A 25,515-nucleotide genomic window follows, 5' to 3' on the forward strand; every position below is an offset into this window, starting at 1 on the left:
TGGGTGGGGTTATGCTCTGAACTATGTGTCATGGACCAAACTGGTTCTGGTTTTGTTCAGGGTGTAAAAGTTTGATTCATGACTCCATTGTGAAGATTTTACTCAAAACTCATATTTTCCCTTCTGGGAAGAGGGCTGTTTAACAAGCTCCTCATTTAGAGTGCTTTCTGATGGTACTCGGTACAAAAAAACTCAACTTTTTTTTTTTTTTTTTTTTTTTTTCTGCTTGCAGGGTCCAGTAAAGCTCAAGTATGACAGAACTGTTCCCCCGACACCTGCTGTTAAAAGCTGTTTCTAGGGAAACTCAGAGGTAATGAAAAATAAACATCACCCCAGGACGGACTGTCGGGACTGGACGCTGAAACTGAACAGCCCTCATACTGCTCTGCTTTTAAAATGTCAACAGCATTTTCTTTCTTTATGCCAGAAGATTGTGTTTGCAAGCAGACTGGCACTAAACCGAGAGCTGGAATTGAGAATAGACATAAAAGCCAGTGTTTTCACAATATAATATATATTTTTATGGTATAACCATGCGTATTATTCTATGTATTTCACCGTGGAGTAAGTGCAAGGTCTTAAAAACACTGAAAAATGGTTTTGGATTTAGTTGTCACTCAGAAATTGCCAGTAGCTTTCACAAATAATTAGTGTCACATTAATTAAATGCAAGAATCAATAATCTCAATAAATCTAATATCATGTGAACTATACACACAAGAATCTAAAAGCTGTATTTTGAAAGATGATAAGATAAGACAGTAGGCTATTTTCTTGCAAAACATGCTCCAGTACTCTTTATTTACAGTGTGGACAGTATTTACAGTGTTTCAATATCAAAGGTGGCCTTGGTACCTCAGGGGGGTTAAAGTGTAAAATAGAAATTACATTTTAAAAAAGTTAACTAAATATTAAATATATATCACAAAAGGCACACGCTGCATAATTCGAACTGCCTTTATTTATTATTAATAAATAGCCTGCTGTTTTTTTTTTTTTTATAGCACTGGGATTTGAAGACCGCTTGTCAAAGTTGCACTTAAAAAAAGCTGTTCCGGTTTGTTTTGGAACGCTGAACGCGTTCTTTGTGAACGCCCCCTTGAGTCTGCGCGTGCTAACAATCTTGCGTGTGTTTTAAGCGAGATTAATGTGTTGTGTGATGATGATGAGGAGGAGGAGGAGGAGGAGGAGGAGGGCGGATCTCAGATCTCAGATCAGCTCTCTCTCTCTCTCTCTCTCTCTCCTGCACAGCGCAGGTTTGTTCCAGTGGAAATATTTCGTGTTTCAATGCATCGCCGACGAATCTGTTCTGGATATATTCTGCATGACTTTTGCGTGAATTATTTGTAAACATGAAAGTTTGGGTCGGTTTCTTCGTGTTCGTGTTCGTCTGGTTCGCAGAGAGCGCGCAGAAACAAGACGTACCGGGTAATGATTTTTTTTTTTTTTTTTTTTTAACTTTCATAATTAGTTACACTGACCTCTCTCAGGTAGTTATTATATGATAGACAATTAACAGCTGTCCTTTTTTTCTTGTATATCGGCCATTATATTTTAAATTAATTTCTGTTTTTAATTCGCATTCACTGTTTTTGCTGTCTTTAATTAGTTTTCACTCTGTATTCAGAAAGTTTTAGAAACATCCTAACGGAGCTCGTCTGTTGTCATTAAAGATCTTACAGAAGAAGAATTAGGGGACTAGATTAGGTTAGATTAGGTTATTCGAGGAGACTAGTAGGGTATAGTAAAGTCCTCATTCACTCTCATGTTTTTTTTTCTTCTTCAATGAATCAGTAGACCCCTTTCACAAACCTTTTCTAAAGGATTCATTTCCAGCTGTGATCCAGTTCTCCAGTACTAAATAATCTAAATACTTACTGACTTTTGAACAATTTTAATAATTAAATTTTTTATTTTAAGCAACCAAATAACATAGACATAAAAAGACAGATTGGCAAGGGAATTAAAACTATTAAGAATAATTAAAAAATAAATGCCACGGATTGCATCTGAATAATGATAGCCTAAATAAGAGACATGGTGTATTGGAAAAGACCTAAATAAATTCTAAAAAGCTTGCTAATGTACAATTATCGGTCATTATGTAAAAAAATTTAAATATGGACTTTACTGTGCAAGAGTCATATAGACTGCTTTTGTGGGTCTTCTATTGCGTTTTGTTGGTTTGGTTCTTATTGGGGTTTGACAGCTGTGGTCACTATAAACTGTCATTGTAAAAAAAAAAAAAAAAAAAAAAATAGTGAAATATTGTGCACACATTTTTCATTGTTGGAAAAATAGCAATATATGTATTTGGAAGAGCGGGGCGTTATTGTTACTGTTTGGCTCTCTCAGTGATAGACGTGTTGAGTTTGGAGGATGTGAAGCAGACCGTGGCTGCGGTAGAGAAGATCTCTTTATCTCTGAGGACTCTCAGTGATGTGTATGTGATGTCTTCCTTCCGTCTGCCTGCTAAACTGGGTGGAGTTCTGCTGGGCCTCTACAACAAGCAGGATAACAAGAAATACCTGGAGGTCGCCATCATGAGCAAGATTAACAAAGGTAATGGCCTTTTTTGTAATCTATAATCAGAATCAACTTGCTCTCCTTCTAAGTTGACTTGACTGCATAATGTCGAACAACAGCCAATTGGCTCTGTTTTCTGTTCAGGAGTGCCCACTTTTTAACTTATCGAATCATTTTTCGATTCGTAAAATCACACGGCGTAGATCAAACGGGTTGCCGATTCGGCCTGCGCTCTTAAAGGTTTGTTTTGCTCTAGTTCTGATCCGGTACGTTCGTGAAGATGGGAAGTTGCACACGGTAAACCTGCAGAGCCCAAATCTGGCAGACGGACGCTCTCAGTCTATTATTCTCCGTGTCGGTGGCCTGCGCAGAGAGCACCTGAGCCTCGAGCTCTATGTGAACTGTCGCCTGGCTGACTCCGCCCAGCGGCTGCCTCTATTGGTCGCTCTGCCCAGAGATGCAGAGCTGGTGGAGATTCGTAATGGCCACAAGGCATACACTAGGATGCAGGTGAGACCAATGTAGGATGACCTTGTTAATATGATGTCTTGATTATGTTTTCACATCACCTGCACTATCATTAAAATATGTTTTCTTTAGCAAATGCTGCGTTTAACTGATTAAAAATAGTGTAAATGCAAAATTCAAAATTTTATTTTCCATTTAAAATAAGCAGAATATTATTTTAATTGAAATGTTTTTATTTTATTTTATTTTATTTTTACATTATTTGCGTTGAATCTTCTTTGATGGTTTCATGATCCTTTAGTGATTATTCTAATATGCTTATTTAGTGCTCAAAAAATATATTATGTTACAGTGTTATTATGTTACAGTTGTGCTGCATAATATATATATTTTTTATTATATAAGTTCAGAAGAACAGCGTTTATTTGAAATAAAATATTTTGTGACTATTTTGATCGATTGAAGGCTTGCTTTCTGAATAAAAATATAAATAAATAAAAAAACAAACAAACAAAAAAATAGCTCCAGATTTTTGGACAGATATTTTTTTATTGTTTTGAATAAAAAAATTAAAGGCAGAAATGTGAACATGATGTGAACAGTGTGTATTCTTTATAAATTATTAAACTTAAAAAAAATAAATAAATAATTAAATAAAATAAAGAATTCTGGATTTTATTGAGTAAACTACTGATTTATTTTTGAATGAAAAAAGACATTATTTGCTGTAATTGGTTAAGGGCTAAAATCCAGATATCAAGACTCAATAAATCAAATATTATAATCAAATGTTTCCTCCAGGGATCAGTGGAGTATCTTAAACTGGCACTAGGGGGCACTGTTGCCCAAGCTGGGGCCCTGACCGACTGTCCCTTTCAGGGGGACGCCTCTTCATACAACATAGGTCAGCCAACATGAACACAGGACTGTATATAGAGCATGAATATGTGGTTTTTGATTGCTTTCATATATTTTTTGTTTAAACTTTTTGTTTTTCAGTGAACGGCGAGGTTAATTCTATTCTAGGCGAGTATACATTGGTGAAGTCTTGATCTGCAATTTGTTTGTTTTTTTTTCCTTGTTTCGTTTGAAAATATGTGATACCTTTTTGCGCAGGTGATCACACTAAAGCTCTGATTGGCCAGCTGATCATCTTTAATCAGATCTTGGGAGAGCTGAGAGAAGACATCAGAGAACAGGTGTGAGTTAATGCTTAGGGTATCTGTGCTAAGATTAATGCTTAGTGCAACTGCTCTGAACATGTCTGATTTATGTGTTTATGCGCTATTTAGGTGAAAGAAATGTCTCTTATCAGGAATGCTATTCTGGAGTGCCAGATGTGTGGTGAGTAGCAACATAAAATCATCTAACAATCCTCTCCAATCCATTATTATTATTATAATTATTATACAAGCTGTTTATTACATGGGACCAAAGCGTGAGTAAAAATGCTACCATTCAAAAGTATGTAGTTTAATTGTAATTATATAAATAATAAATAATCTGTTTTGAAACACTTCTTTTTATTATCGTTATTATCATCATTATCATTGTCATGTTAAAAACGACTCTGCTGCTTAAAATATTTGACAAAGCATTTATTTGAAATAGATAAAAAAGAAAATAATAGAAATGTCTCTCTCTCTAAAAAAAATCATACTAACCCCAGTTTTTGAGCGGTAGTATATAATTATTTTTTTGCCTGCAAGTTATTTGGGAGAATGAAATCATCAGCAGTATCAAAAAATGGCAAACAGTTTAGGATAAAGGTGAAATGTTTATTAAAATTGCAAAAATAATGAAAATAATTGCCGCTTTCAGGTAAACTGAAAGCCACTCCTCAATCCCCTCATTATTTAAAATGAATTATTACATATGTAACACATTTGGTCAAGACGCTTTTACATAGAACTGAATTAGAAAGTCAATAATGAGGTCATATGACAATATTTGATGTGTTTATCCCTACAAAACTGCCTACTTTCAAAATATAGCTTTTAGATTCTTTTGTGTGTGTGTATAGTTCACATGATATTAGATGTACTGAGCTTATAGATTCTTCCTGACTTCTTATGATCGCGTCTCTTTGGTTTGAAGGATTTCATGAGCCTCGTTCACGCTGTCAGCCCAACCCCTGCTTTAAGGGCGTAGGCTGCATGGAGACGTTCGAATTCCCAGGGTACCGCTGTGGCCCCTGTCCGGAGGGCATGACAGGGAATGGCACACACTGTCAGGATATAGATGAGGTGGGTGAGGGTATTTAGTGCTGGCTTTATCTTCGAATACCGACAAGTGTTGGTCCAGAATCCACACTCCTTTGTTTTTACTCATCGGTGTTGATTTGTTAAAGCTGTTTTATGCTAGCGTGTCTCTCCCTATCAGTGTGCAGAGGCTCAGCCGTGTTATACACCAGGCACATGTGTTAACACAGCTAAAGGTTTCACCTGCGAACCCTGCCCACCCGGATTCTGGGGTCCTCCTCTCTCTGGTTTCGGTCTGGAATATGCAAAGAGTCATAATCAGGTACCGTGCAATCGCTTGATCAAAGATAGTATTGTATATTGTGAAATATTATTGCAATTTTATGTTTTTTGTTTTTTTATGTTAATAATAATTTTTTTAATGTATTTTTTTTTTCTTCTATATGGCAACGCTGAATATTTAACACCATTAATCCAGACTTCAGTGTCATGTAATTTACAAAGCTGATTTGCTGCGCAAGTATTATTAGCTATGTTAAAAACACTTGATTTGCATAATATTTTTGTGGAAATGACTATTAAGAATTTTTCTTTGTTCAACAGAAAATTCAGAAGAACTGCAATTACTGTATAAACAATAGACATTTTTTGTAATATAAATGTTTTTACACATTTGATCAGTTTAATGCAAATGTGTTTTAAAATGTCAAATAAACACTAAATAAGCTTATTTTCCTAGAAATTTTTTTTTGCTTATAATTAATTATTTTTCATCCACCAGTCCTTTGAGCAGAGGAAAGCAACTGGACTATCAAAAATGGCAAACTATTTAATGAAATGTGTAATTCTAATGCTTGGAATTCAGATTTGAACATTAGTGTAATATATGCTAAGAGTCACCTTTAGGTCCAGTGGCTCAAGATAAAACTGCTTGAATGCCATTGCATTAAATGGCAAAATAGCAAAACAAGCAGCAACTAGTGTCTTTTTCTGATGAATTTGTTTCAGGAATGCTCTGATATCGATGAATGTCTTGATTTGTCCAATGCCTGCACACCCAACTCCATCTGCATCAACACCGTTGTGAGTATGAGGCACAAAAGCCCCAATGCGTTTTCTCTGAAATCATACAAAGTGTATACGTTAATGTTTTTAACTTCTTCTCCCCTCTTAGGGATCGTATCGATGCGGTCAGTGCAAGGTTGGATATGTCGGGAATCAGACAGCTGGATGTTTCCCTCGGAAATCGTGCGCTTCGCTCAGTTTCAACCCCTGTGACACTAACGCTCACTGCGTCATGCAGCGGAGCGGAGACGTCACCTGCGCTGTATGTCTACACAATACACACACATCGCGTCCTAACTAGAGGCGACGTGTAAAGAATTCAGTGAAAGATTGCAGTTTGTCACACAATCACATGCGGTCAGAACATATTAGATTCGTAAACCGGTAATTCAACTAAATATGAAAATGATCAGTAATTCCTGCTCATGTTGTTCCAATTCTGTATTGTTTTCTTTCTTCTGTGGAACATAAAAGAAAAAAAAGAGTTTTAATTACCTTTGACTTTAATGTATAGGCAAAAAAACTCATTTTTTTCCAAACATCATCTTTTGTGTTCCACTGCATAAAGTACAGGTTTGAGGAAAAGGTGATTATATTTTTATATTTGGGTGAACTATCCCTTTAATTTACAATTTTGAGCCAATGAGGTTTCACAGGGGCCGGGGCTACTGAGAGCAACGCAGTTTAAAACTACAATCAATTCATCATGGCTTAGGACTAAAAACAAATTATATTTACATGTATTGTATATCTTTATTGCATTGTTTTCTGGTGAACTTCTGTATATTTTTTTAGTGTAATGTCGGATGGGCCGGTAACGGTCACACCTGTGGGAAGGACACTGATATTGATGGTTACCCGGATCGTTCCTTGCCCTGCATGGACAATGACAAGCACTGCAAACAGGTTGGAGACTCATTTTACCCACAATCCTTCTCCCTGCGCACACTGGTGCTGTATAAACATTCACCAAATTGATGCGAGTTTTTATCATTTTTGGGAAACCATATTGTTCTGTTTATTCTGATGGTTTATAGACTTGATTCTTTCCAGTTCAAGCGCAATCGTTCGTACATGTTGTACCTTTCAGGGAAATTAAGCTGTTCATCCTAGATGAGGTAATGCGTTTACATAAACAAAAGTTTGTTTTTGTGTTTGGACTTTTATATGATAGATTAATCGTAGCTTGCAGTCCCAGAACTTTTTCCCTTGTCTGAATGCAGGATTTTATGCTGCTCTGTCTTGAAGTGTTGCACTGGGGATGTTCATGTTGTGTGTTTTTTTAGGACAACTGCGTCTTCACACCCAACTCCGGTCAGGAAGATGCAGATAATGATGGGATTGGAGACCAGTGTGATGAGGATGCAGATGGAGATGGAATAAAGAACGTAGAGGTGTGATCTGTTATTGTTAAACAAAACCTGAATATGAAAATTAGAAATGCTGCCTGAGAACTAACTGGAATAACGAAATAATGCTAGAGTTAATAAAATAAAACAGATCTAAAAATAAATCAAATCTAAATGGAAATGGAAAAAAAAAAGAATAAAATGGCATAACAAATTTACTACAACTAAACTTGAAATTAAATATGAAAATGAAAAAAAAAAATCTAATTCAAAATATGAATAAATACTAGGGATATCAGACACTCGTGATATGATATTATTGCGATATGTAGTCCAAGATATGATATTTATTGCAATATTATAAAAAGAAAAAAAGACAAATTAAGAATTGAGTTGGATTCCAGTTTTGATAAATTATATATTATTCTATCTAATGCATTTTGAGACTTCAACTAACGTCTTAACTAAGTCAGAAAAAAAGTCTAGATATGCTGTCTAAATTAAATTTACACTGGTGCTTTTGGAAACAAAATAAATTAGAATACTATAATACTAGATGTTTTTTTTTTTTTTTTCTCAGGATAACTGTCGGTTGGTTTCCAATAAAGATCAGCAGAATTCTGACACTGATTCGTTCGGTGATGCATGTGATAACTGTCCCACCGTTCCCAACATCGACCAGAAAGACACTGACAATAACGGAGAGGGAGACGCTTGTGACGAGGACATCGATGGAGACGGTAAAGACTGTTCAGTTTGACACAGTGATCTTTTTTGTGGCCCTACAACATCATCTTTGTGTGCGTGATGAGTGTGGATGTTTTGCAGGAATCCAGAATGTGTTAGATAACTGTCCCAAAGTGCCGAACCCAATGCAGACGGACCGGGACAGAGACGGAGTCGGGGACGCGTGTGACAGCTGTCCTGAGATCAGCAACCCCATGCAGGTACTGCATCCCGTCTTAGTTTATTTCAAACCTTTAAACTTTGCATTGTACATCGATACAGTCTGTAAAAGAAGTTCATCCAAAAATGTGTCATCATTTACTCACCCTCATGTCTTTCCAATCCAGTCTGAATTGCTGTATTTTGTGGAAAATAAAAGGCTATATAATATATTACATTTCAGATTATAATAATAAACTGTATCTTCAGAAGGCTTTACATTTAATATATTGTATGAAAATTAAATTTTTATCCATTTTGAAACTTAAACTTAATAGCACCTGTCACTATCCACTTTGCAGTACAATTGTTCATCATTTATAATTTTCTAAACATTTATTAACCAATATAATATTTTTAAACCAGTGTAATTCATAATTTCATCACAAAACAAAGTTTATTTATTATTTTATTTTTCATTTGTGTATTTGTTTATTTATTTGGTTAATTTAAAAATGTGCAGTTTTTTCTTTTTTTGGGTTTAATTTGTTTATTTCAGTTTTATGTTCTTTATTTCCAGTTAGTGAGTTTAAACTTGTTTCACGAAACATTTCTAATTTTCATTTAGGAATTTGTTTAATATAATAATATATATATATTTTTGTATTTCAGCTACAGGGATAATAATAATTGTACTCCTGTTAGGAATGAAAGTGAACTCTTCCTTAAGAAATCATTCAAGTAACTGAAAAATGGCTAGTCTTTGCATCTGTAGTGATCATGATCTTTCCATATACTTTTATATAATTAATTGAATGAATAATGATCTCAATTATTACTATTGACAGACAGATGTAGACAATGACTTAGTCGGGGATGTTTGTGACACCAATCAAGACACGTGAGTAAACAAATATATATATATATATATATATATATATATATATATATATATATAATATATATATATATGTAAAACACATATATATAAAACATATATAGTAAGACTTATATGCCATATATGCCATCTAGTGTCTAATTGTTGCGTTTATAATACATTTTTATCACAGACACACAGTTCAGCTCATGGTGTTAAATGTTGTGTGTTTGAAGTGATGGAGACGGACACCAGGACACTCGAGATAACTGCCCAGACATCCCAAACAGCTCTCAGCTGGACTCGGACAATGACGGCATCGGAGATGACTGTGACGAGGACGATGATAACGACGGAGTCCCGGACAATTACGCCATCAACGGCATTGGACCCGATAACTGCAGACTGATTTCCAACCCCAACCAGAAAGACTCAGACAGTAAGAGTGTTCACATCTATCACTAATGCTTAATAATCCTCCTGTGATCAGTGACTCATCTCATACTTTTTCTGTCTTGGTGTTTAGGTAACGGAGTCGGTGATGTATGTGAGAATGACTTTGACAATGATGCGGTGATGGATTTAGTCGACGTGTGTCCAGAAAGTGCTGAAGTCACACTGACGGATTTCAGAGCATATCAGACAGTCATTCTGGACCCCGAGGGTGACGCTCAGATCGACCCGAACTGGGTGGTCCTCAATCAGGTAAAGCATCATGGGATTCCTTCTGCTCTCACGTTGCACTACTTTTTTTTTATAGATTAAATCTTACTTTTAAATAATTAACTGATGTTTATTGGGTGCCTTCTGTCCTAGAGTATGAATGAAACAGTGTCTAATGTTCACATGGCCCGTTTTTGCAAAAAAATTATATATATAGATAGATATATAGATACTTATTTATATGTATATTTTAGTCCTCATAAACCACAATTACAAGTATTTGTGTGTGTGTATATATATATAAACCTGCATGCACACATATGTGTATATTTTTATGTATGTGTATGTGTGTGTGTGCGTGCATATATTAGTGCTGTCAATTGATTAATAACATCCAATACAAACATATGTGTGTGCACTGTGTATATATATATATATATATATATATATATATATATATATATATATATATATATATATATATGTATATTTTAAATATATGCATGTACATAACAAATATACACTTAGTGGCTCATATTTAAAGGCTTATTAGGCTTGATTTTGCATAACTCCTGACAAAAATTAAGAAACTATTTGTCATTATAAGATATTTAAAAAGCAAAATAGTGGTCAAAAATGGAAATTTAAAAAAAAATACAGAAGCATTAAATTTTTTTCATGGATGTTTGAAGGTGCTTTTCTAAGTGCTTATATTGAGACATTATATAAATGTGTGTTTCAGGGTATGGAGATTGTTCAAACCATGAACAGCGACCCGGGCTTGGCAGTGGGTAAGTTTGGTTTCAGTGTTTAGTAGCTAAACGCCCAGTGGACTTTCAAACGCAAACTGTTCACTTCTCCACAGGTTACACAGCGTTTAACGGGGTGGACTTCGAGGGAACTTTTCACGTTAACACGGTGACTGACGACGACTACGCTGGCTTCATCTTTGGTTATCAGGATTCATCTAGTTTCTATGTGGTGATGTGGAAGCAGACCGAGCAGACGTACTGGCAGTCGATCCCCTTCAGGGCCATGGCTGAACCTGGTCTGCAGCTCAAGGTGCGAATATTGCTCAAATCGCTTTTATTCGTGGAAATACACTGGTTTGCCGAAGAACATAGGAGCTTTTGGGGAGCAAGGCTTTGAAACTCTGTGTTCATGTAGGCAGTGAAGTCTCGTACAGGTCCAGGTGAGTTCCTCCGCAATGCTTTGTGGCACACGGGGGATACGGATGGAGAGGTGAAACTGCTCTGGAAAGACCCACGAAACGTCGGCTGGCAAGACAAGACTTCGTACCGGTGGCAGCTTAGCCATCGGCCACAGGTCGGCTACATCAGGTGAGTTCTCCTACAAATAAGACAATTGTGAAGTAACTCAATATACAGTACTGTTCAAAGTTTGGGGTCAGTTAGTTTTATAAAAAAAAAAACAATAAAGAAACAAAAAACTTCAGCAAGGATACATTAAATTGAGCTGAAGTAACATTAAATGTATATTTAATCTACCAATTGATTTCTTTTGAACTTTATATTCATCAAAGAATAAAAAAATCAATCAAAAATATTAGGCAGCTGTCAACTGTTGTCAACACTAATAATAGCATTGGGCAATGATTAATCACATCCAAAATAAAGGTTTTTGAGTATTTAGTATATATATGTGTGTGTACTTTATTGTATATATGAATAAATACATACACATGCATGTATATATATTTAAGAAAAAATTAATGTTTATATATTTAAATATAACATACATGTAAATATTTTCAAAATGCATACTGTTTGTGTGTCTTTAACTATTAATCATGATTAAATGCATCCAAAATACGTTATTTAATATATGTTATACTAGTACCCATGTATATTAAACAAACTAAAACGTATTTTGGATGCGATTAATCACGGTTAATAGTTGCCCAGCACTAAAATAAAAAAATCTCAAAACGAAATAATATACATATTTTTAAAAAACGTAATAAAATTGACAAAATATACTTTAAATAATGCTATAAATTAAAACAAAATATACAAATGTAAATATTAATAATAAATATATCACTCTGATACTAAAAGAAATATTACTGATTTATAAACATTTATAAAGTCTTTTAAATGGTCGCGTAAACTGTAAACCACCTTTTTTGCACTTAATTTTTTTTTTTAGAAAATATTTCAATTTACAGCGTGCTACAAAATGTTACTGTTATCCATTCTGGATTATATTTGAAGCCACTTTGATCGTGGGTCGCTTTTGTCATCACAAGAGGGCGCAATCCCAGCCGCTGGCAGCTGATGGAGGCTTGTGCTGGAGTGCTGGAGAGAGGGCGGTGGGGGGGGTAGACTAGTTATCCTTAAAATTTCTTCTCAATCGCCCCCTCCTCTATTGCCCCCTCACACCCCTGAGACTCTGCTGAGTGGTTGGGCCCCCTGGCCGCCCATTGTTGTGGTTGCCATGCCAATGAAATCCTTGGCAAGAATTTTCTTGGTGCCTGTTCATATGCAGATCCAACGGAAACTACTGTAGTGGACGGGCCGTTAAAGAAAGAGAGAGAACGGACCGCAGAGGACAGTTAAACATGTATTGTGTATGATTTCCTGTACTGCGTAATTTCTTGGCATTGTGTTGTAAATCAGATGCCTTTTTTTTCTAAAGAGATGACAAACGAACTCCGGCAAAGGCTCAAAAATGTGTTTTTTAATAATGTCACAACTGAAATTGATTTCAGTAACTTCTCGTCTGACGGTTAAGCGGTTCTTAAGCTTTCAAACTTTGAGTCTGCGTGATTATCGAACGCTTTAGATCAGAACTTTGCCAAGTTTATAGCAGTTTATAAATACCTACAGGAAGAGAGGGGGAGCTGTGTGTGTGTGTGTGTGTGTGTGTGTGTGTGTGTGTGTGTGTGTGTGTGTGTGTGTGTGTGTGTGTGTGTGTGTGTGTGTGTGTGTGTGTGTGTGTGTGTGTGTGTGTGTGTGTGTGTACGTACACGTGTATGCACAGTTTTGTGAGACAATGTGTAGCCAAGGCTTTGTAAGGGCCCTTTCAAACACACACACATAAACACACCTGCTTTGTATTCAGTGAGAGGAGTGAATAGAGCACTGGACTTCAGTCCGCACACACACACACACACACGCTGGATAGTGCTGCAGACATGCTCCGCTCATACATAATGCAATTTAAGTCCAGCCTGCCGCTAAATCAAATCAGATCTCATTTATTATCAGGTAATTAGAGGGTGAGCAGGTGGAGTTTAGCAGCGGCCGGTAGTGTAAAACAGCTCTCGGCTTCATTCAGACTGAATATTCTAGAACAACAGTTCTCAAACAAAAATTGGGTCAGCAATGCTAAATGTGAATAATAAAATTCAACCAACCTCATAAGCGTGCATTGAGAAGGGCCTAATAAAAGGGTTTTTAAGGAGAAAATTGCATTTTGGTCATGTGTCCAGTAAAACTCTAAGGTACTTCAGTGCAAGCTTATTTTTCATTTGGTAGAAGATAAAATGTATTGTAATATTTTCAATATTTTAGTTAATGCATTAATGCATTAATTCATTTTTAAATATACACAAAACTTAAAACTTTTTTGATGTTTTTGAAAGAAGTCTATGCTCATCAAACCTGCATTTATTAGTTTTTTTTTCTTTTTTTATAAATTACTATACTCATTTATTTATATATATTAAGTCTCATTTATTTCTGTGATGGTAAAGCTGAATTTTTAGTAGCCATGACCTTTCTGTTGCCAATTTTTTTTTTTTTAAGTTCTTTTGAGCTTCCTGTTAATCAAAAATCTCAAGGGCAAAAATGTGTTTGCACAAAAATATTAAAAACTAAAACAAAAACGTTTCAACATCGATAATATCAAGAGCTATTATTAGTAATTAAGTACCAGTGATAACTGATAACAACTCAGCACCATATCAGACTATTATAATGATTTATGAAGGATTTTACCGTTTCACACTATTTTTGATCACTTAGTGGACATAAGAGAATATGAAAATATTTTAATTATTAAAAACTTCACACCTGAAGCAGTAGTTTATATTTTTAATTTACTATTATTATTAATATTAACAATTATATTTTTATGAATTAAAACACACTCACATTGCAAGCATATATATATATATATATATATATATATATATATATATATATATATATATATATATATATATATATATATACATATACAAAAATTGTTCATCTTTCTATTTATGCAGTTTGTGGTCTTATAAATGAATCTCAGCATTTGCTCTTAAGGTTGTTTTTGCATATTGTTGCATCGCAAACAAGTTTAGTTATTTGTCCAATATTAAATTTAGATCCAGTCCTGCACGGTAGTTCTTTACTGTGGCATGTAAGAGGGCTTGTGCTCCTGTTGCAGGGTGAAGCTGTATGAAGGCGCAGAGATGGTGGCTGACTCCAATGTTGTGATTGACACCACCATGAGAGGGGGGCGCCTGGGCGTGTTCTGCTTCTCTCAAGAGAACATCATCTGGTCCAATCTGCGCTACCGCTGTAACGGTAAAGATTAATCCACTCTTTGATATTTAAATCACAGTCCCAAGACTCTCAAGAAATCTAAAATCTACACATTCTGAATAAAAGCTGTTTATTGACAAAAAACAGGATTACAACATTAAAACAACACACTCGCAAAGCAACTGAAACATGAAATTTGCTCTTTTCCAGATACCGTCCCGGAGGACTTCAGTTCACACCGTAAACAGGTTCTAATGCACATAAAGGTGTGAGGGGAGTGAGACGCCCTCCGTCTCTCTCTAGACCCTCTGAAACCCAGCGTGGGGCCACTGAACTCTTGTGTGCGAGGGGCCGAACAATCAGGACAGATGAGAGATTTACCCAGCGTCTGTGTCACTCCGGATAAGGAGACTGAATGAAATGAGAGAAAAGACTTTTATTTTACATTTCGTGCGTTTATGTGTCGTATGTCATCGCGGAGACGTATAATGTGTGAGTATGAGTGTATGTTTGAGAGAGTCCATTTGCATTAACAGCTGTCTTGAAATAAAGGGATATGATGTATTTTCTAGAACACAACCAATACCAAAATGGTCCTGTAATCATTATTAATAAATGACAAAAACAGAAATCAGTTCTTAAAATGGCAAAAAAATTACAATTTAATATGTCAATCCCAAAATTCTCCTGTTCTGTGTGCCACAAGCTAGGCTCAAGCATATGTATAGAAATATTTAAATAAAAAAAAATTATATTAAACGTAATATATGAACATTTTATATAAACTCAATTGAGAGATCTATGCTATGTTTGGAATAACATGCTTGTATAGTTTTGTGCTTTATATACGCACACAACATGTGAATTTTCTGTATGCATAAACACTTGAATTTATCTATTATTATTTCCAAACTCTGCAGTGTAATCAGTGCACACTGTATGGAGTACTGTATGCAATGCACAAAAGTACAGGCTGTATGATGCATACTGCAGAATATTCAGTAAGTAGTAAGCTGGTGAGTGCCATATACTCACAACCTGCAAGCTGGCGCCGCCCTAGCGGTCGTGCTCATCATAAGCGGCTGTTGTGGCGGGAGATTGCAGCGGGAGTCGCGTGTTCCTCGTGGTCAGGGAGGCCGGGACGAGTGCAATATTGGCGGGAGATTGAACAACAGTGCACAACATCCCACACCTGCCAGACCCCAGGACTACAAACACACTCTCTTAAAGACTTGGGAGTTCTCCTCAGAACTATAAACAGATGATCACAAATACAATAATGCAAAAAATAATACGTTATCACATATTAAGTTTGAAATATATAAAAAAAGTTATTTTTAAATTTTATGTTTTTAATTTTAGCTCTTAGTGAGGGCCAGCGTGGCACAGGTGGGTACTGGAACCCATGGGGCCACTAAAGCCACACATTGTTTGAGTCTTGTGAAATTTTAAATATTAAGCATGCTTTTGTGCATTTTTTTACATCTTAAATAATGTAATCAGTCAGTGCTGATCTTATTAATAGCCCATGTGATCAGCATGTGAAACCTTTACCATAAAACTATCACAGTATATCTTGTATTAATATGTAGCACTAGATTTACAGTGTAGAAGAAGTGTATATATATGTAATTTTATTTATTTACACATTTAGAGTGAGTTCAGTATTCGTAAATGTTAATGCATTTTGGTTATCAAAGGCATTGTTCGCTATTACTTTTATTAATTTATTATACACTAGTGACAGATAAATATTTTACGTTTAGCTTCTGTTTTCTGTTGCTTTTCAGATTTAAAGCGACGCGAAATCGTAATCGTTCCAAGTATTCCCGACGAACGCCTGCTGCTAGTTGAGAATCACCGTTCTAGACGACCGGTTGCTTAGTAACGGGGTAATCTGTTGACCAGCGAGTAGTCCAGCAGACAAAAAATGCACAACGCAAAAGACAACTGTCTATAAAGAAAAGAAAGTCGTTTAAGATAACGAGTCATTAAAATAAATATCCCCAACAAATAATAATAACAATCGTCACAAAATAGAAAGTTTTTTATCTTGCCCAAAATGAGTTTTTTTCACTCACCCAGAATTTCAGAGCGTTCCCAAAACGCGATGTTGAAATCACGTCGCTGTTTGTGAAGTTTTTCTTTTTGTATAGTCCGGTGTCATGCTTTTGACGCGTCTGTAGCGCGGCGGTTCTGGTTTTGCCCAAAATGTGAGGGGCACAAAAGGACCAGCGGCCCCGCAGCGCCCCGCCTCCATCCAGCCAACAAAGAGCCTGAAACTCACTGATGCATGCATGCATACTGCAGACAACAGAGCAGATCACACTCTTAACACACACACACACACACACACACACACACACACACACACAATCCCAAATCACACTCTGGTGCGTGCAACTCCAGACGCTGAAGATGCCAGTCAAACCAGTACGCGTGCACCAATGTTTGACATCTTACGCATGCATCAGTATGTGACGTACATCATGAAATTGTTTTAATCTAAAAAACTTAGCGTAAAAAGCTGGTGTTCGCGATGCACTTGAGTGTGTTTACAGTCACTCTGAAGCACGATTTCGTGTGACTTGCAGCGAACTCACTGTATTTGCGCACTTTCGCCCCACGCCGGTCAACAGCGCCACCTGCCGCACGCGCCCCGCAGCCGCGAGCTTTCGCTTCTGTTTGTTTAACCGCCGGCAAATATAACAAGTGCAAACTGAGTGACCTTAGTTAGAGGGGTAGGAATCCGCTAAATGAAGCCAAAAATGGGCAAACACGTCCTCAAACGCGCGCATTTAACACCAAACATAGAAAAGAGACAACCGGGCACCTCGCTGCACCTTTTTAGAGCCTTTTAGAGTTTAACCAGGACATTATTTTACATATTTTGATATTATATACATGTTTTCTATGATACCGTTAAAGGACACGCGTGACTATATCCGTCACAAGTTAATATTTTAAAGCCTTATATTCAAATACTTCCGGTTTATATTCTTAATATACTCAAACTTTAATTATTTGTGCTTATTTTATTTTGTACGTTTCGTATGCTATCCACCTTATTTCGCAACGCTATTTTCTTCAAATGTCCGCGTTATTGGCCGCTATACGTGAGAATAAACAAAGAGGGCGTTATTGGGTAAAACTATTTGCGTCACGGTGTATTTATGATTAGGGTGAAAGATTAAAATCATTTGATGACCAAAAAACTTAATATAAGCGGAAGTGGAAGCATGTCAGAACGCTTTACAACTTTAGAAAGATACTTATTTGTGTTGACAAACAGCTCTCGGAGAGCGATTGGATCGGCTCTCGGTCAGCTGGTGCGCGTGGGGCAGGTGCGCGCGGCGACGGCGACGAGACGCGGGAGTCACGCCGCGCACGAGCGCGTCACACGAGCGCGTCACGGTCAGAAGTGACTGAGAAAGATCTCAGCGACGGCACACGGGAGAGAGTCATCGGGTTCTGTGAGTTTCTGTTTGCGATATAATGCAATGTCTGTGTTTACATTGTTTTTTTTTTTTTAATTGAAGTACTATTTAAAAATTTTTAACGCTTAAATTAGTTTGAAATTCATTATGAGTGTCTGATTTAATATTGTTTTTATACCATTAGCTTAACACTTGAGAATAGTTATGTTTAAACTTTTAAGCAAACATGATAAAAATCGGAATTAAAAAGTAGACAAATCTAGATTTTGAATTTTTTTTTCCCATGTATACGATGTAAATTATATAGCGCATATCAAAATAGGATAGTATTTCTGATAACTGTATCATAGTATTACTGCAGTATTTTTTTTCTAAATTACTGTGCTGTACAACGTGGAAGTGAATTATTACTGTATTCATGGTAAATAATAACAAAACGAAAAACAACAACATAATTCTACATTTTTCTACATTTTCTGTTAGTGCTGTTAGTGTATTGTGTGCATTTAATTAATTTGTTTATTTTAGCAACATATTCTTATGTCCCAAAAGGGTAGTCTGGACTGAGTTTTATTAATTCTGTGAAATAATGTGCAAAGTTTGACAAAGACTTATAATGGGATATTATGCATTTCTAAACACAGTCGAAAAACAAAAGCTGTAAATACACTATTATTAGTCTTTCTACTAGAAACAACATTTTACTCGTCATAATTACAAAATTCATGAGCTGTTTCTCAGTGGAAATAGAATCAAAGTAAATCCTATGCAATTTTTTATATCAGTGCAAAAAAAAAACCCCTATGTGTTTGCTTTCAAGCGTACAGACACAGAGTAATGCACACGTCTAACAGGAAAGCAGGAGCCGATTCACAGGACTTGGTTTTCTGTGTAAGACCGAAACAGAAGCAGCTGTTTGTAGAAGGATCCTGTTTCCTGAAATGTTTCGTACCCGATGAGCATTAAGACGCGTTTGGAGTGGAAACGAGCTCTCTTTAAAAGTGCTGGCACACAAGATTCAGCCCGTTTGCACACGCAGTGCACTTCAGTGAATGATTCTGAAGCGTTTGGCTGAAATTAGACCGCAGAAGGAAACGGAGAGCTGTAGAGTTTCTGCTGTGCGTCTCGCACCTGCTTCTGTGCTGCAGAGCTTTCAGCCTTGTCTATTTCCACCGGGGCAGGTGCTGGAGGGGCAGGCCGGTGCGGTGGGGTATATTTAGACCCCCCTATTTCTGCCCTGCAACTCCCGTAAACGCCGGCCCATCGGCTAGAATAAATATCGGCTGTCAGTGTTGGAGCAGACAGGAGAAAAAAAAAACTTTTCTGCCATGAAGATGGAAATGCTATGGAACTACAATATGATTTTATTGAGATTATTATGGGCTCTGGGTTCATTATTTAAACCACAATGCTTTAAGTGTGTTTTGACAGATTGTTCATATAAGAGCGGTTGGTCAAGTGCAAACACACATCTAGGACTGGAGTTTACTCTCGCGTTCCACCACTGTTTGTTCTTCAGTCTTAGTAAATAACGCATCAGTGGTGAGAGTCCAAACTGCCAATTATCCCCTGCACTGTGAATCCTCTTTGCATTAAAAGTTTATTTCCATCATCTAAGTACGCTAGATCCAGATTTTTGTGAAATCATGGGTACGGTGCGTTTCCAGAACACTGCGAATGCGCTCGCCGGCATTTATCAGATCCTCTTTCTCTTCCAAGGCACATTATCGGTCTTCTGATGGATCTAAGGAACTCGATCAAATGAGATCTTGAGGTAAAAAAGTTTGCAGACACCATATAACTGTATAACACGTTGTTTTATCACCACGTATGATGCCTGTCAGGTGAATGCTCTGGTATTTAGAATTCAGATTAAACAAATGCGTCTAAATGATACTGTCATATAGTCCTAATATAATATAATATGATGTAATATGTTTGCGTATTTGTTTGGTTTGTCTTCCCCCTTCTGGTTGTCCTCTATAGGGTGCTTCAGCACCTGTGCAGGCAGCTGTGAGCAGGCCGTCCTGCCTGTGTCTGTATGGGTGGGAATGGCAGCATCAGCTGTTGGTGGGAATCACTTACACGCAACATGGAAACACATTGCGATCATTCTTACAACACTTCTGCTGTTAAGTGCTCCTTCAGGTAGGGCCTGAAAAGTGGGCTCCGCTTCATTTTAAGGTGCCCAGCGTAAATATACATTTAAACACTGAGTACCCTAACCCTTAACTACATGTACATAATATATGGTTAGGATTTGGGTCTGGCTTGGTTTGGTTACTCGCATGTAATACTTATATGGTAATATTATACGTAATATATGTAATATTATACATGTGAACTTAAATAATGTATGTTAATAATAGATTAACATCTATTTTAAATGTTTTCAGTTTTTTTTTTTATTTTTAGATTGGAATAACAAGTATATATTTATATTTATTTATGGTGCTCCAACATGTTTTTAAAAATATGAAATTTATCTCTCTATTTAGCCTCACAAAGAAGTTCAGTAACGGTATTACTGTGTAATATTATTGTGTAATAATGTGGTTCTTTTTTATTTTAGTATTCTTTATATACTTATTATGGTAGTTATTATTTAAAATAATATTTATTTTAATTGTTTAGTCATTTAAAAGTTTTAGTCATTTTGTTAAATGCGTTTGTATTATTTATTGGATAATTTATTTTTTTGCAAAAAAAATAAAAATAATAATAATTCACTTAAAACCAAAAATCATTACAATATTTATCAAAGATCATGTTCCTGAAGATATTTTATACATTTCCTACTGTAAATGTTACAAAACTTCATTTTTTATTTAGTATTATGCACACATTTGGGCAGCTTTAAATGCAAATATTGTCCTATCCTAACAAACATAAATCAATGGAAAGCTTATATATTCAGATTTTAGATGATGACTTAAAAATGGGCTTTTATGACTAGTTTTGTTCTATGCCATTAACATTGTTATTCATTTGTTTCCTTTCCCCGAAGTATGCGCACAGTGTCGAATCTTGCGATGCAACTCTGATTTCGTGGCTGCGACTCTTGAAATTGGTGTCGTTGGAGGCGGGGGTAAGGAAGGAGCTAATGCTGTGTACTGCAGCGCCCTGCGGTCCTACGCGCTCTGCACCCAGCGGACGGCCCGAGCGTGCCGTGGAGACCTCGCCTACCACTCTGCTGTGCAGGGCATCGAAGACCTGCTCATCCAGCACCGCTGCCCTAAAACAGGCCCCACGGCTCAGCCGCGGCCCCTGCCCCAGGCCCCTCTCTCAGGGGACGGATGCTTCTATGAGAAAGGGTTTACGCAGAGGGAGGGCCGGGCCCCGGAGTACCTGCACTGCGGGGTGTTTGGAGACCCTCATATCCGCACCTTTAATGAAGAGTTCCAGACCTGTGCTGTGCAGGGCGCCTGGCCGCTCATAGACAACCAGTATCTGTACATCCAGGCCACCAGCACACCCACTAGAGGGAGCTCTTACACCAGCATACTCACAAAGGTGTGGGGGGGATACACACACATGCACTCCTTCATGTTTTACATAATTAATATAACAGGCACCTTAGAGTTTGTTAAGTATTCGGATAGTAATGACAATTACTAATTCTCAGAAATGAGGTGTATGTTACTCATTTCACTTTTTTCAGAATTATGAGTTTACATTAATAATGCAATTAACTTGCAATTGTTAAATAGATAAATTCAGAAGTTAGGAAAAAGCTAATATATAAATACACGACACAGTTTTTGCCTCAATTTGCATCAATGTTAGTTGCCAAAAGTCAGAGCAAGTGCAGATTTTGGGCATTTGGAGTTGACAGATTTTACACTCAGTCAATGGTTTTAGCTTCAGTCAATGGTTCCATGCAGTCAGAATATATCATACATTTATCATATCTAGAACAAATGTAGTTTTCATCTTTTAAAATCGACTTAAAATCTCAGGGGGTACATACTGCATTGTAAGGGTTCAGCTGAGAAAATATTTATTCTTCGCTGTAGTCTTTTGAGCAGTGGAAAGGTTCCATAGACGTTAAAGGTTCTTAATTTGCCAATAAAGTAGCTTTATTTGTAACACTCAAACACTATTCATTGCCCTATAAAAGGCTATGGATAACTTTTATCCGCTTTAGCAATGTAACCCAAATCAAAGCTCTTTTTGATATTACTTGAGCCTTCCGACTGAGAGGGAAGTAACAGGTTTGTGTTTTTTTCAGAACTGCTGTTCAGCGCTTTGAAACATTAAGGGCTGCCTTAATAATACCCTACAGCCTGACATCTAATGATGACTTTCCATGAATAATTAATAGGGCATATGCATAACGTTAAAAAGTGCATGAGCTTAGAATGAGTCCAGGTTGAATGTCCCGCACCTGACAGCTGTCCGCTCTCTGGTTCTCCATCAGATCACGGTTATCTTGAAGAACTGGCGCGAGTGTGCAGAGCTGCAGATGTACGAAGCGGAGCTGGATAACGTTCCTCCGGCGTTCGTGGACGGATCTGTGACCGGCGGCGATCGCAGGGGCCACCAGAGCCTGCGCGTGCACTCCCACGACCCCGGCCGACACGCCGAGATCTGGGCTACGCACATCGGGACGACGATAGTGGTGCGTCAGGTCGGCCGGTCGCTGAGTCTGTCCGTGCGCTCCCCTCGCGCGATCGTGGAGTCGTATACGCCTGAGCAGGACTTGCAGTTGTGTGTGTGGGGCTGTCCGGTCTCGCAGCTTCTGGAGACGCCGTATGAGCACCCGTCCGCGCCTGAGTACGCGCACTGCTCCTCGCTGCTTCCGGTGCGGGATGTGTATTTCCAGGCTTGCTTGTTTGATCTGCAGATCACTGGAGATTTGAACTCTAGTGCATCAGCTGTGGCCGCTTTAGAGGACGCTCGCGCGATGATCTCGGACCCTGATAGGGTTCACCTGCTGACGGACAGGGCACGCAACAACCCTCCATCATTGCCGGTGGTGCTGGTCTTTAGCGTCCTTGTAGAGACCCTCAGACGTACTTTCTTGGGCCCAGTCTGACATCAAAAACACCGCACTGAAACATGCCGTATGTGATATTTAAAGGATATTTAGAATTTTGTTCAGTGTTTACATCTCCGTGGTTTGGAAGTTTGCGTTTTGTGAATAGAGGCTGTCTGGAACGGCCGTGGAAAAATGATTTTGTTGCATTTGTTTCAGTGTTAAATGCACATGAAGTGTGTGAATTATAAATGTAACATATTTGTGGATATTTTTATCTGGATAAATGTGAATAACTTTTGAAAAACAAGCAAACGTGAATGCAAATGTTTATTTAAAAGTGTATTTATGAAAAAAAACAAAAAATATGTAAAATGTTTCCAATTCATGAATGAAGGTCATCAGGATATTTTATTTAGTTTAGTTTTGGTTTCATTTTCAGTCAAGTTTTTCATTTTAGTTTTGGTTTCATTTTTAGTTAAGTTTTTCATTTTAGTTTTGGTTTCATTTTTCAATGTTTTCTAGTTTTGTTTTAGTCTTTTTATTATTATATTTAGTTTTGTATTTTAAACCTGTCAGGTTATATATATATATATATATATATATATATATATATATATATATATATATATATATATATATATATATATATATATATATTTATAAGTTTAATTAAGGCAGTTAAATTATTATTATTTATTTAAATATTTTAATTTGGAGTATGGAAAGAAAACAGACAATAATAAAACAAAAAATTAGTAAATAAAAGAAAAATAATTATTAAATACTAAATATATATGAAAAATAATACCATTATTTACATTTTCATCTTGTTAGTTACTTATTCAAAATTAAAGTAAAAAGTACTGAATTGTTTTTCTGTTAAACTTATGATATTATAACTTTGTAAATTATGAATTTGGGAAATTTAACAAGAGAAACTGTTTTTTTTTTCCAGAGATTTTTCTCCCATGGATTGTCTTTGTCCAGTGACTACTACAGAAGTTCTTTGGAAGACCATGAAGATTCCCTGTGGGATTCTTTGTTATAATCTGTGTTTAAATTTACAGCAATTCATCATTTACGCTGATAAACTTTGCAGTGGGGGTGAGAAGGAGACTTTAGTTTTATCTGGGAGAGGACCACAGTTGATGGAGGTTTCATTCCTTGTAAATAATCAGAAATCGGTCACCATTTCTCAGTCCTTCACACCTGAGTGACACTGGATGGTATTCATTTATAAACTTGAATGTTTACATTATCGATGACATGATTGAAAGCAGTTTTCTTTCCTGCACTTGACTTGAAAAAGTCATTCGCTACTTTTGTATGCTTGTTTTATGTACATGTATAAGACAGATAATACTGTGTACAACACAGACAGTCATACAAAACAGAGGGAGTCAAGCATTACGCATTCCTTATTCCTTAAACAGCACTGTAACTGGAGATGGAGGGTTCAGGACAGACAGCACAATGAATGAGGTAAGCAGCTGTTTGTTTATATACATGTACTCTTATGACCATGAAGATGAATGGTTGGATTACATAACCAGACTCCTCCTAAATCTTCTATAGAGCCCAGTATGTTGGATCAGTCAGCAGATGGCAGTGCTCGTCAATCAGAACAGTCTCCATCACACATACACGTTTCTGAACATGTGGATTGTTTATAGTTGCTTTTGTTTGGTCATCTCTGATGACCACTGTACTTCACTGTACATGTCCATTCAGTCTTTTACCTTTATTTAGTTTTCACAAAAGTACAAAATATACAGTGCAATACAGTATAAATTGTAAAAGGCAAAATCAAAAGTTTTTAATATGTAATACTGTGCTTTTTGACATGCTGCCCTGGCGCATGTTGCATATTATGCAACTGTGACATGTACCAGGGTAATGCAATGTCTACTGAACATGCACTAGGGAAATACTGTGGTATTTTGACATGTACCAGAACAATACCATGGTATTCTGAACATTTACCAAGGTAATGTGATTTTTGGCCATTTACCAGAATAAAACCATGGTATTTTAGACATGTATTAAGGCAGAATCGAGGCAGTACTTTGTTATTTCGGACATGTACCATGGTAATATTGTGGTGTTTGGCCATGTGTCAGGGTTTATGGACACGCACCCGGGCAATTCCATGGTATTTTGACGTCTAACATAGCAATACAATGGGGTTGTGATAATATTAATGTACAAAAGTAATAACACGGTATCATCTTAAATATGTATGGCACCCTATTTAAATATCATGGCACATACATCTGGTCATCTTTTGGTATTGGTATACCATTAAATACCGTGTCAGTACCATGCTGTGGCGATATTAGATGATAATACCACACCATGCATTTACATGGTACTCTAAGGTACTTCTAGAAATACCACATGTCCAGAACCATGTACTTTTTGGTACTTTTTGCTAAGCACATCAAAATAGCATGGTATCACCATCCGGTACAATCACGGCTTCCACAATAAACATTTGTATTTGGGATAAACAGTGTAGAAATGCTTGATTTTGGTTCTATTCAGTTTAGATACATATAAACAGAGGT

At 36.7% G+C, this 25,515-nt stretch overlaps 2 protein-coding genes across 4 annotated transcripts; both read left to right on the plus strand.

The window, feature by feature from the left end:
• The first annotated feature begins 1,231 nt into the window (after nt 1–1,231).
• Nucleotides 1,232–15,289, plus strand: thbs3a (thrombospondin 3a). Its single transcript, XM_043262083.1, has 23 exons — nt 1,232–1,428; nt 2,356–2,562; nt 2,783–3,036; nt 3,796–3,898; nt 3,994–4,020; nt 4,111–4,193; nt 4,287–4,338; nt 5,092–5,240; nt 5,377–5,517; nt 6,204–6,278; nt 6,370–6,522; nt 7,056–7,166; nt 7,547–7,654; nt 8,190–8,349; nt 8,438–8,556; nt 9,343–9,395; nt 9,608–9,810; nt 9,898–10,076; nt 10,777–10,825; nt 10,900–11,096; nt 11,202–11,374; nt 14,433–14,572; nt 14,741–15,289. Exons 1-23 carry the CDS (start codon nt 1,353–1,355, stop codon nt 14,800–14,802), a joined length of 2,874 nt encoding a protein of 957 aa, XP_043118018.1. The 5' UTR covers nt 1,232–1,352; the 3' UTR covers nt 14,803–15,289.
• Nucleotides 15,290–17,780: 2,491 nt separating this feature from the next.
• On the plus strand, nt 17,781–25,214 carry hjv (hemojuvelin BMP co-receptor). 3 transcript variants are annotated; one of them, XR_006252832.1, is made up of 7 exons: nt 17,781–18,003; nt 19,687–19,741; nt 19,954–20,115; nt 20,975–21,480; nt 22,388–23,033; nt 23,904–24,430; nt 24,524–25,214. XR_006252832.1 is itself a non-coding variant. In XM_043261524.1 (6 exons), the coding sequence occupies exons 3-5, from the start codon at nt 20,019–20,021 to the stop codon at nt 23,003–23,005; spliced, it is 1,221 nt and encodes a 406-aa protein (XP_043117459.1). In that variant the 5' UTR covers nt 17,781–18,003; nt 19,687–19,741; nt 19,954–20,018; the 3' UTR covers nt 23,006–23,033; nt 23,904–25,214. The 3 variants fall into 3 exon arrangements, 2 of the variants coding, with proteins under 2 accessions (XP_043117459.1, XP_043117458.1); XM_043261524.1 differs by having other exon boundaries at nt 23,904–25,214; XM_043261523.1 differs by lacking the exons at nt 23,904–24,430; nt 24,524–25,214 and having other exon boundaries at nt 22,388–23,255.
• The last annotated feature ends 301 nt before the right edge of the window (nt 25,215–25,515 follow it).

This window comes from Puntigrus tetrazona, chromosome 16 (genome assembly GCF_018831695.1).
Source record: "Puntigrus tetrazona isolate hp1 chromosome 16, ASM1883169v1, whole genome shotgun sequence".
NCBI lineage: Eukaryota > Metazoa > Chordata > Actinopteri > Cypriniformes > Cyprinidae > Puntigrus > Puntigrus tetrazona.